The 13,603-nt window shown below is 36.4% G+C and overlaps 1 protein-coding gene across 6 annotated transcripts; it reads right to left on the bottom strand.

Moving 5' to 3' along the window:
* Positions 1–586: 586 nt before the first annotated feature.
* Positions 587–13,242, bottom strand: LOC115004911 (AP-1 complex subunit sigma-2). 6 transcript variants are annotated; one of them, XM_029426643.1, is made up of 7 exons: positions 13,141–13,242; positions 12,031–12,209; positions 9,082–9,190; positions 8,350–8,487; positions 7,704–7,734; positions 4,148–4,208; positions 1,444–2,716 (listed from the first exon to the last, which is right to left on the bottom strand). In XM_029426643.1, the coding sequence occupies exons 2-6, from the start codon at positions 12,207–12,209 to the stop codon at positions 4,156–4,158; spliced, it is 510 nt and encodes a 169-aa protein (XP_029282503.1). In that variant the 5' UTR covers positions 13,141–13,242; the 3' UTR covers positions 1,444–2,716; positions 4,148–4,155. The 6 variants fall into 6 exon arrangements, 5 of the variants coding, with proteins under 5 accessions (XP_029282505.1, XP_029282503.1, XP_029282506.1 ...); XR_003831893.1 differs by lacking the exon at positions 7,704–7,734; XM_029426646.1 differs by lacking the exon at positions 4,148–4,208.
* Positions 13,243–13,603: the final 361 nt, after the last annotated feature.

The raw sequence follows: 13,603 nt of genomic DNA, 5'->3' as shown, positions 1-13,603 counted from the left end.
CTAACGTCAGGAGATCTCTGACACAGACGTGTTTAACGTTGTCACCTCTTCGTGATGTTAGTTCATGTTTTATGTTTAAAGGGTGGCAGATCTCACACACTGCACCTTTAAAACATCTGCGTCTTTAATTGGTCCTCTGACTAAATACTTTACAACATTAATCTCTGCTGCGTCTTTGATTCAGTGAAATGTTTTCATCCCCAGAAGAGAAGCAGAGCACATGTAATAATAATATAAGTGTTGCTTCATCACGGTGCATGCAGACACATTAAGAAACACATGAATCAGTGATTAAACATTCATCATGTACTTATAAACAGTAAGAGATGATGGACACGTCTCAGTTCACGATCACGCTGCAGATGAAACTCTTTGGTTCTGTGAACGTCGTACTTTTGACTTTACAGTAAATCCTATAAATCGTTAAATATTCTGCACAGAATAAAACTTTAATAATTCTATTAACGTTCACAGGATAAATAAATAACGGCAGGAAACACCCAGACGGGCTACATCGTTTGTGTGTGTGTGTGTGTGTGTGTGTGTGTGTGTGCAGCTGGCAGTTGAAGGTGTGTGTGTGTGTGTGTGTGTGTGTGTGTGTGTGTGTAGATGAGGATCAACTTCATGTCAGTCCAATTTCCTCCAGGACGCTGCGCGGGCTCTCTGCTTCCTGTGGAGGGAAAGAGGACACACACACACACACACACACACACACACACACACACACACACACACACACACACACACACACACACACACACACACACACACACACAAAGTAACATTTGAAGTTTCCTTCATATTTAGATTTGAATGTTGTGACTGTTTGTTGAATCTGTAAAGCTGCATTAATATTTAATAATTACATTTAAAGTGAAGTGCACTGAAACAGCTCAGAACAGACTTCCTGCTCTTCATCACCAAAGTGTCGAATAATAAATCTGAGTGAAGTTTCTCCGTCATCCTGCAGACCAGAGATTATATCTCAACCTTTCTGCAAACACAGGAGATGTGCTATTTCTCATTCGTTCATTTGTATTAATACATGTTTTGTACTTATTAATTAAAAGTTGCATAAATCTATATATTTCTTATTTAGATATATATAAAGTGGTTTATTTCGTTCACTTCATCCTCAAAATCTTATATGAATGAGTTTTGATGCTACAACTAGTTTAAGTTGCATTAATCAATATTAATAATTATATTTGCACAAATCAAAACAAGATGTTTCATTAATGCATCTTTAAGATCAGTAAATAAAAACATGATGGTTATTCATTAATGCTGTTAACCCTAAATACATATTTATATTATTGATATATATTTATGTTATGATGCACCGACGCTCACGTGTCACAATAATCATAAATCATAAGACAAACTTACTTTGGCGTCCTAAACAAGTCGAGCACGTTGTATTAAAGAAAGACACCAGTGTGCTTCATGACAAACAATCATAAACTATTTATTATCTTTTATATACAATGATCAAAAACATCCTCTAAATACTAAACATTCAGCGTTTATAAAAGATAAAGAAAGAGTAAGGCTGTTATTATCGTAATGATGTAGAAATACGAACAGCACTCACCTGGAGAGTGGGCTGCTGTTCATTTACATCTAGAAATCATTTAAACACAGAACAGCTGTTCTTCTAACAACACATGATGACATGAACACAAATCTGAAACTGAAAGAAGAACTCTGAACAATATAAAACTCTGGACATTCAATCTGATCTAAAGAGTTGATGTGGTAATCTTAATGTAATCTTAATCTTAATGTAATCTTAATGTAATCTTAATCTTAATGTAATGTAATCTTAATGTAATCTTAATGTAATCTTAATGTAATCTTAATCTTAATGTAATGTAATCTTAATGTAATCTTAATGTAATCTTAATCTTAATGTAATCTTAATGTAATCTTAATCTTAATGTAATCTTAATGTAATCTTAATGTAATGTGCAAAAAGATTTTGCCAGGTCCATTTTTCTAAGTTACTTTTCTTTCATCTGTGAAAACACGCTGATGAAACATTTGATGGTGAAACTTTATTTTAAGCTCATTTAAATGTGTGTTGTTGTTGTAATACTCGATCCGGCCACTAGAGGCTGACTCAGCACGACTCAGGTGTTTTCATCCAGGTGACTTTAAAGTAATGTTACATAACTCACTAACACAAGATGTGAATACTTAGAACAAAGGGGGGGGGGGGGGGGTATTACAACAACAAACATTTAGAAACATAGAGCTCGACCAGGCAAAGATGTTCTGCCTCCTGCTCTCAGATTAAAAAAAGAAAATTAAGGAATTTAAATCAGATTTAGAAATATATCCCCAGATTTATTTTGTTTATTTTATATGGACACGCCCCCCCCCCCCATGAGGGATCAACATAAAAAGAGATTTTGTGAAGAAGACGCATCTGAGGAAATCATTTCAGATGATTTGAGGTCTGAGTGGGTTTCCATCAGCTGGGTCGTGATGATTTACAGCGGTCATAATAAAGAGATGTGAAACAATAACATGAGACATGATCATATGTCACCACATGAATCATCCACAAACATCTGGAGAACTCCTTTAGATGTTCCAAAGTGAAGGTGTTGATATGGAAGTGAAGAGTTTCACACGGACAGCAGCTCAGAGCGCACACACTCATGCAGGCGGACCATCAGTACACGGGCACAGCAAAGTACTCATGACGGGGCTGCGGGGGAGAAACGCACACAGCTCAGGAAACAACACATGAAGACGTAACACCCCCCCTCGCAGGACACGTCATCCACAGAGCGTGCAGGAGAGCGTGCAGGAGAGCGTGCAGGAGAGCGTGCAGGAGAGCGTGCAGCCGCCTGGACGAAGCTCCACGTGACGTGAGTGTGCACAGCGAAAGTGTGGAACTGGTCCTTTAAGGACCTTCGGCTGCATTAAGTTCGATGGGGAAGTTTCCTTATTTATTCAAAGTCAAACAAACGGTTTTTAAGGCACTTTGAAGGGAAACAGAAACTTTATGAACGTGTGAAAATTAATCCACGTCTGGGTTAAGGATTAATAATAATTAAGGAGAAAAATACTCAAATAAATTCCCCTAAAAAACTAAAATGTAACTTCGAGTGAGAGAATGAAAAAGGAGAAACTAACAGATATGGAAACATACAAAGCCGAGCTCGTAAATGAACGAGAAATAAAACTTTCATATTCTCTGAGATTATAAAGTTATACCTTTGTAAGAAAAGTCTCCAAAATGATGAGATTAAAGTCGTAAATTAGCCAGAAATAAACTCGGACATTTTCTGAGATTAAAGTAAAAAAATGTCCACGAAAGAAACAAGAAAAATAAATAAATAGTTATTTTTTGTCAAAGAGCCACAGAAAGTTAGAAAGTTAGCAATTTAATCTCAGAGAATATTAAAGTTTCTTTCTCGTAAATTTACAAATTTAATCCCAGAGAATTTCTGAATGTATGATTTTACAATCTCAGAAATATAAATTATTTTTATTGTAAATTTATGAGGTTTTTTTGAGAGAATTTAGCATTTTAATCACAGAAAATATTCAAGTTGTATTTCCTGTAGATTTAGCACTTTAATGAGAAAGAAATATTTATATATATAAATATATATATTTATTTATATATCTGTGATTTGACCTCCGATGACTCGAACACTTCACTGTAGGAAACACTTTGAACAGTTTAATTTTCTCTGCATATTAAATAATGTCACGAATCCAAACTGCAGATATATAATAAATATAAAAACATATAAAACATATAAAACATATAAAACATATAAAACATATAAAACATCTGGTACAGGACAATGAAACGTTATACAGACACGAGAAGACAAACACACACACACACACACACACACAAAGACAAACACACAAAGACAAACACACACACACACACACACAAACACACACACACACACACAAAGACAAACACACAAAGACAAACACACAAACACACAAAGACAAACACACAAAGACAAAGACACACACACACACAAACACACAAAGACAAACACACACACACACACACACACACACACTGTGTGTCTGAGACGCTGACACACACACTGAAGTTCACAGTTAGACACTAACTCGGACTAAAGGGCCTAAAACACGGAGTATTCACCTGCAGGACTAATTCTGGAAAAGACCAGAGGACTCAGAGACCATATTTGGGAGCATCACACCTGTGAGGCAAACATTTATATAAGGACACAAATCAAACAGAACATCTGCAAGATAAGTGGGGGGGGGGGGGGGGGGGGGGGTTAAACGTGCACCGTAACAAGGCCCTCTTCACGGGGACGTTATCGCTGATGTCTTCTAAAGATCTGCTTCTCTCTGGCACCAGAGTGATGACCAGGCAGCTCCTGAGAAACGTTTCATTAAAGGCTTAAATAACTCCACCAGACCCCCCGCGGTGTTTCCACGTGGTCACCGCACCGAGCACTAAACCTCCCCCAGCTCGAGCACGCGGGGTTTAAACAAACTTACAGGATTTATTTAAAGGGAATATTTTAGTCTCCAAATCATACAAATCTGAGAATTTGACAAAACAAGATGAAATTCTGCATCTCATTAAAAAACACTTTTGTTTTAAAGTTTCAATCTTTAGCCTGATCACTACTTTACAGACTGATGAGTCAGCATCACCATTATATTATAGTTATGTTATTAATAATAACAATTCTGTTTGTCAACACATCACATGAAAAGACCAAGAAAGTGTTGTTATGGAAAACCAGGATATATAATAATAATAAACTTATTTAGCCCTTTTCTTAACAATGTTACACAACAAGAAAGAATACATAAAACAAATAATAAAATGCAATGAAATAAAATAAAACTCCCAGTGATAAAAGTTTCTTCTTCTTCGTCTTTATATCAACATCGGGCGCCATTGTTGTAGCTACAGCCTCATACTGACTGTCGCTTTACTACCATGAACAGGTAAATTACTATACATATATATATATATATATATATATATATATATATACAGTATATAATATAATATAATATAGATTTAAGATATATATAATGTATATATATATATATATATACACACAGTATATAAATATATATAATATATATTTATATATATATAGAAATATATATTTATATATATATATAATATATATATATATTTATAGAATTTATATCTATAGATAGTTATATATATATTATATAATATATATAATATATATAAATATATATTATATATATTATATACTTTTGTATATATATATATATATTATATACATTATATTAAAATATATATTATATATATTTATATATATATAGAAATCTATCTTTATATATATTTATATATATATATACATATATATAATATATATTTATATATATATATTTATATATTCTTCAGAGTACTGGGAGACGGATTAACACATTTTGTTTTGGTCTTTTCATGAACTTTGTTGATTATAATAAAAATGTAGAATAACACAATCCTTTAATATCTTAAAATGATCATAACAACATGCAGAATGAATATTAGTAAATGTGAAATGTTTGTTACTTTGATTTAGTGCTGTTAGTAAAGCTCGTCTTCACACAGCAGCACTGCACTTATAGTATAAGTCTTATACATTAAACAATTCTTACTGCTTCAACTTGTATATATATATATATATATTTATATTTATATATATAATATATATATATATATATATATATATATAAATATATATATATATATTTATATATATATATATATATATATATATATATATATATATATATATATATATATATATATATATATATATATATTTGTTGGACATCATTCAGTCCATAATATATATATAATATATATATAAATATATATATAATATATATATTATATATATGTGATTTAGTTGGACATATTTTGATGGACATTTTTCATTTAATTTGCAGCTTTTGTTTGAATTCATCTTAAAATATAAATGACATTATTCTTGGTCAACACTGGTTCATCTGAATATGTGCATCAGTGAGGTTGTTTGCTTACTGACATATTTTTAGGCACATTTGATCCAGTTTCCTTACGTCAGGTTTATTCTGCGCCTGACATTTGTCCGTATCTGTTCATGTTCACGTCTCTGTTTTCCATCAGATGTTAATGTTTTGTCAGTGACCTCATTTTGCTTCCCAGAACTCATTAGCAGAAACCTTTCGGCTCACAAACAAACTAACTAACTAACGTTGAACATCAACCTGCTGACCCTGGTGAAGTCTGCTGAGCATTTCCAAACACTGCAAGCTTTTTAAAACCGCCTTTCTTTGAAGCGTTCTTCACATTAAGAGTGATCCTGTAACGCAAGTAAACCTATCTGCTCAGCTCTGAAGCCTTTCGTGCTGAAGCTGTGGTTTCCTTTCTCTCTGTCCTCCCTCCTCGCTCTGAAATGCTAATCTGGGCCAGAAGTGTTTGTGTCTCAACAGACAATGAGTCTTTGTTTCTGCAGCCTGAGCTGCAGGAATCCGTCTGAACAGACGGGCAGGAATTTGTGGAATTTGTAGAATCAAATCATTAGAAATATTTCTGTGACACCGAAAGAGAGAACATGTCTGACTGGAGCTGGACCGAACAGTTGGAAACTTTATTCATAACGTTGTTATTTATATCTACAGCTTTTCTTTGCAGCTCTGATTTACCATCAGTAAAATCACGTTTCTGTCAGTGGAGTCTGGCTTTGAGGAGAGAATATTAACTGTTGTTAATAAACGATGATAATTATCCAAACTCTGAATGTCTGCTCCCTGTTGATTGTATTTATTAAATATTTATCTTTAACGTGCATCACATAGCATCTTGTCGGGTAATACTGTGAAAAGGGCTTAATATTATTATTATTATCATATTATTATAATTATTATATAATTATTATTATTATTATCATATTATTATAATTATTATATAATTATTATTATTATAATTATTATTCTAATTCTAATTATTACTATTATTATTATTATTATAATAATAATAATAATAATAATAATAATAATAATTATATTATAATTATTACTATTATTATTACTATTATTATAATAATAATAATTATAATAATAATTATATTATAATTATTACTATTATTATTACAATTATTATAATTATTATTATTATTATTATTATTATTATTATTATTATTATTATATTAGTCAGACTCCAGTTTCAGACTCTGATCCAAACATTTCCAATAACTTCAGAGTTTAAAGTCCTGAAGTTGACATTTATTGTACTTGCTTGTGTGATTTCTTTTTTTTTTAATAAACTCATTAATCCAATAATTGACGGTATTCAAATTGAGGATTAAAAAAAATATTTTGTTAATGGAGTCATAAAATATGACGTCAGACTTTCAACATTTCTAAAGAAAAATGGAAATTCAAAAACTTCAACAGAAGCTTTGAATGTAAAAACATTCGGTGCATTAATAAGTAATGTTCAGGTTTAGTTAAAGAGTCTGAAGTCACTGCAGAGGAAGTCATTGTTAGTTCAGCAGGATTACAGATCAGATGTGTTCAGGTGTGTTGTTTCTACAGGTGAGTCTACAGGTGAGTCTACAGGTGAGTCTACAGGTGAGTCTACAGGTGAGTCTACAGGTGAGTCTACAGGTGAGTGAAGCTACTGATCGAACTCTACAGGAAGTCATTTAGCTTCTTACAAACTGTACCTGCAAACAGGCGCATCTGAAAGTCTATGTTCTGTAAATCACACAAGCAAAAGAATAAAGAGAGAAACGTTAGTAAAACTAAACAATGAAGTCGTGAGAGGAAACATCTGAACACGAGCAGCTCTGAGATCAGACTCAAAGTTTACACCTGAATCAAACGTGTGTTTTATAGACTTATAGACGATGATTAAACATTTACCATGTTCGAACAGGGACCCCCCCCACACACAACAGCTTCACTGTTTGCAGCTGCAGCAGAAGATCTGAGGCGGTGACAGGAAACTGAACGAGCTCAACGCTGGAGCGTTCATATAACGTGTCGACAACACTTTGACGTCTCATATCAGCGGATTCATTTCTAACTTTGCAGAAAGTGAAAGAACAATAAGGAGATAATGTGTCTAATGTTGTAAACACATAAATAATAAGAAAACTAAATGTCAAATGACGAATAAGAAGAATGAAATGTTCCTGTATGATCAGTAACCATGTAAACTACTGGCACTGAACTCTTACGGATTATAACTTTCATTTAGGAAGCAGAACTCGTGACTTTGTATTCTTCGGTGTAAAAGCACAAAAGGAGCCGGAGAGAAACACGAAGGTCATCATCATCATCATCATCATCATCATCGTCTGTCCTCACCTCCTGCAGCAGGTCCGCCTGCTCGATGGCCTTCAGAACGTTCTTCTTGGACGTCTCCTGAGCTTCCCCCCCCAGCAGGAACTCATCCAGGATGAAGTACGCCTTCTCAAAGTTAAAGATAATGTCCAGCTCACAAACCTGAATATGAACATAAAGAAATAAACCATGAAACTAAAGTCTAAATGTTTGTTGGAGGATTATTACGTGAATTACTTTTAATTATAGAATAAAAATAATCACCAATAAATAAATTGTGATTATTAATTAAATAAAAATAAAGTTTCTTTAAATTCTGTTTTCAGCCTCAAATCTGGAGATTTTCTGCTTTATATGAGATTAAAGTGACAAACATTTAAAAACATTTAAAGACTCTGAGATTCTATACACCAAACTGTTAATGTAGGAAACAATCCATCTGCAGCACAAAAACCAAACAACTTGGTTGAGTTTAGTGGATGATGGGTTAGTATGAAGTAAGTACGTTTATGTAATTTAAGTTACACAAGTTAAAGCAAACGTTGACTTTTAGTTAAACCTTATTAAAATGTATTTGTGAAACGATAAGTTTCAACAACTCGTTGTTTGGGAATCTGATGCAGCGCGATGCTTTCTGACAGCTGCTCCTAATAACATCATATTTGTTCTGTTTCTCCACAACTTAATAAGGAATAAAGAATTGGCATCAATAAAAGCTTGTTGTTCTCTACAGATGAGAAGACATGAGGAACGCACACTGCCGAAGTATTTGTCCAGCAGCTCCACGTATCTGTGGATGATCTCCAGAGTGATCAGCTCGTTGTCCTGGTTCTCTATCGCGCAGCAGAAGTACAGGCTGGCGTATCTGCAACGACAAGCAGGTTTCACACACCAGACATTTAATGCAAACTAAACATAAACATAGAAAATGTAATTAAAAGCAAAAGCAAGTGCTGCGAAATTCAAGGAACTTGGTCGGTTGCAGAAGAAACGAGTCCTGATGGACTCAAAGCCGGACAACTGCACTCAAACAATAATCTTTATGTTTGTGGAAACTGCACCCTGACGTCAGGGTGCATCAACCTGACGTCAGGGTGCATCAACCTGACGTCAGGGTGCATCAACCTGACGTCAGGGTGCATCAACCTGACGTCAGGGTGCATCAACCTGACGTCAGGGTGCAGACTCTGACGTCAGGGTGCATCAACCTGACGTCAGGGTGCAGACTCTGACGTCAGGGTGCATCAACCTGACGTCAGGGTGCATCAACCTGACGTCAGGGTGCATCAACCTGACGTCAGGGTGCATCAACCTGACGTCAGGGTGCAGACTCTGACGTCAGGGTGCATCAACCTGACGTCAGGGTGCAGACTCTGACGTCAGGGTGCATCAACCTGACGGAGCACAAGAAGCTGACTTCATGCATCGTTGATCACTGCATCAGCTTTATGAGAGCACATCCCCCCGTCCTCTACTAGCTCCACTGGCTCCCCATCCCCCAGAGAATCCAGGTCAAGATCCTCCCCATGACCTACAGAGCCTCCATAACCTGCCCCCTGACTGACCTCCTCCACAGACACACTCCCACCCGCAGCCTCCGCTCTGCTGCTGCTAACTTCCTGTCCCCCCCCATCCGGACCAAGCTCAGATCCTGGGGGGACAGAGCCTTCTCCATCGCTGCTCCACCCTCTGGAACTGTCCACCTCAAATCCTCAGAGACTCACCTGTTCAACACGACCTCCAACCTCTTCTGCTCATCCTCCCTTCTTTTGTCGTTTGTTCGTTTCCATATTTATCTTTGTGTCACTCACTCTGTGTGTTGTTATTATTATTATTATTATTATTATTATTATTACTTCTGTTTACTGCAGCGTTCTTTTAAGAAGCCAGGAGCCGGATGCAGAAGGTTGTGTGAGTTAAGCCTCATTCTGCTCTTTATCCCTGATAATCCCAGAGGCCTCTCTAAGCATGTGATGAATAGCTAATAAAGGAGCCGGTCAGTTGATCCCACAGCCAGCGACTGTACATTTAAAATACAGGAACAAGTCTCAAACTGGACCGGACGTTTCGGCACCATCTGATCAGAGCCGAGCTCAGCAAACATCAGAACTCTCCCTGTGTTATATATTTAGTTATTTAAGATGTAAATCTATAAAGGCTATTACATAAACACATTATATCTAAAAATATTATTTATTTTTAACATGTTTCAGTCTCCTTCACTGACACTTGAGGACCCATTTACTTTCCTGTGGAGACTTTACAGGAAGAAATGTTTGTGTTTGATGTGTAATGTCCCTGAAGGTAACGTTTCCTCTCTCTCCTGTCATGGTGTCATCAGTCCTGTGTTGTACATGTAGTGAGACAGAGACATGTGTAATGTTCCTGAAGGTAACGTTTCCTCTCTCCTGTCATGGTGTCATCAGTCCTGTGTTGTATATGTAGTGAGACAGAGACATGTGTAATGTCCCTGAAGGTAACGTTTCCTCTCTCTCCTGTCATGGTGTCATCAGTCCTGTGTTGTATATGTAGTGAGACAGAGACATGTGTAATGTCCCTGAAGGTAACGTTTCCTCTCTCCTGTCATGGTGTCATCAGTCCTGTGTTGTATATGTAGTGAGACAGAGACATGTGTAATGTTCCTGAAGGTAACGTTTCCTCTCTCCTGTCATGGTGTCATCAGTCCTGTGTTGTATATGTAGTGAGACAGAGACATGTGTAATGTTCCTGAAGGTAACGTTTCCTCTCTCCTGTCATGGTGTCATCAGTCCTGTGTTGTATATGTAGTGAGACAGAGAAATGTGTAATGTTCCTGAAGGTAACGTTTCCTCTCTCTCCTGTCATGGTGTCATCAGTCCTGTGTTGTATATGTAGTGAGACAGAGACATGTGTAATGTCCCTGAAGGTAACGTTTCCTCTCTCCTGTCATGGTGTCATCAGTCCTGTGTTGTATATGTAGTGAGACAGAGACATGTGTAATGTCCCTGAAGGTAACGTTTCCTCTCTCTCCTGTCATGGCGTCGTCTCCCCTCTGAGCAGCGTCAGCGTTGTGTTTGTAGCCAGAAGCTTCATAAACTGACTGTTGATCCAGTTTGAAGACACTTTCTACATCCTGGTGTTTTTAACTCTATATTTGAAGGATGAAGGATTTTAGTCCTGAACTTCTGGATCTTAAGTTCTCAGAGAAACAAGCTGAACAAATGTTAGCGGCAGCCGAACAGCGTGCAGGAGAAACTCTGATGTTTAAGAGAAGAACTCCCATGATGCACCACAACACCAAACTCCATCTTTTCTTATTGTTTCCATTCAGAGCCTCTCGTGGCAGAAAACTACAGATTGTGTGTTTAATCAGATGCATTGTCCATTGACTTGTTGTTGACACGTGAAAAAACCTGTTTGACGTGCGATGGTGCAAAGTTGCTGACTTGTCTGCACCTCGAGTGCTCGTCTGTCCCCGTCGGGTCGCCCGGGTTCATCGATAGTCTGCCTGCTCGTCTGTTGGCACGGCAACAGGATATAATGAGGCAAAACGAAGGCTCTGTTTCGTTTTAGTCACGACGCCGTCGTCACTTCGTTAACACTTTCTCCAGCCGAGCCGTGTCTCTGAATGATGGGGCCATGGATTTCCCAGGAGAGTGTGAAAACACTGTGAGCAGTCAACCTGAGAGTATTCAGTTAATTTAAACAAGTTCCTATTCGACTCACCTCTTATATACAATCTTCATGTCTCTCCACTCCAGAAAGCTGCACATTTTGGGCTTTCGAGCCAGCACCGTCTGCACCAACTCTCTGGTGATCTTCTTCTTCTCCTTATCAGACAGAGGCACGTACCACTTCTGAAGCCTGAGCTTTCCTTGTCGACTGAACAGAAGCATGAACTGCATCTGCAATGAAGAGAGGAAACACAGCAACATGATGAGAGACGGGATGAAGGAGCGGCTGAAGACATCCGCAGAAAGAGAGAAAAAGCTTTTCAAAGAAAACATTGAATCACTTTTTACGTGAAACAATATTAAAGCTCAAGCCCACAGTGGCTTCTTTGAAAATTATGATAATATTTATCAGTGTTCGACAAAACAAGAAGTTTTTACTGCTTTTTAAGGTCGAGCACGACACGACTTCACGTCCGCGCTTCACCAAAGTTGCTTCTGATTTTTTTTCTGATTTCATTTTACACTTTTTGTATCAGCAGATACATTTCATCATGCGAGATGTTATGTACTATCTTCTCTATTCACATGGTGAGGCGATCATCTCCTAATATATTAGCCTAATATAACTTTACACCTTTCTTACACACACACAGCCCAACATGGTTCACGTAATCATGGATTTTTATGTTATAGCCTTAGTTTTTAAACTCTAAACATTTTATTCTATTGATTATAAGATTATGCAAAAAAACAATGATTAAATCTCAAAAACCAGGATATAACATAAATAATGTAAAAAAAACTAATGGCTGTAACAATTATTAAAGCTTGAAAACTAAGGATACAACATACAAATAATTGTCTTTTTATTTATTTAATTACAGCTTAAAACTTCAGATTTAAAAAGTCTTTATTTTTTAATTACAGATGGAGCTTGCCATTCTAATATCCAGAGGCAGTGAGTTTACTACAGACAATATTACATTTATCTGATATATTTAAATAAATAACATTAGACAGTTTCTTCTTCACAACCGAACGGAAGTACCGTTAACACCGTTATTTAGCCGTTAGCATTAGCATGTTTTTAATACGACATGCGACATAACGTATATGTTCATTTTAATATAAAAGGTGAATTAATAAAAAGTAAAGTACTTACCTTGAATAGCAACACTGCGTGTCTCCCTCTGGAGGACTCAACTACCCGGGCGAGCAGCGCCACCCTGCAGCCCACACGGCCAGCTCGGCTTCAGGCTTCTGGTTGGCCAATGAGGCACTCACAACGATGCTCATTGGCTAAAATGTTTTTACAGTCTCCGCCTATCCAAACCTTTAATTCAATATCGCGGCTGTGATTGGCTGGTATGTACGTCAATCAAAGCACAAGGGAGACGTCACCAGCTGAAGGTTTAAACAGAGGCGGTAACAGAGGATGTGCTGTGAGTGTGCACATATGTCACTTCTTCAAGTACTTATACTAATTCATAGTTTTTATTATGTTTGGTATACATTGAAATATTCGGTCATATTGATGGTTAAAAAGTCTGATATGTCAAGAATAACAAAAATGAAAAAAGACTACTAATACGATACAATAAAAGGCTATCGTTGGTTAATAAAAA

This window comes from Cottoperca gobio, unplaced genomic scaffold, assembly GCF_900634415.1.
Source record: "Cottoperca gobio unplaced genomic scaffold, fCotGob3.1 fCotGob3_220arrow_ctg1, whole genome shotgun sequence".
NCBI lineage: Eukaryota > Metazoa > Chordata > Actinopteri > Perciformes > Bovichtidae > Cottoperca > Cottoperca gobio.
Note: the sequence above shows the minus strand (reverse complement) of the source record. Positions and strands in the feature narration are given on the sequence as shown.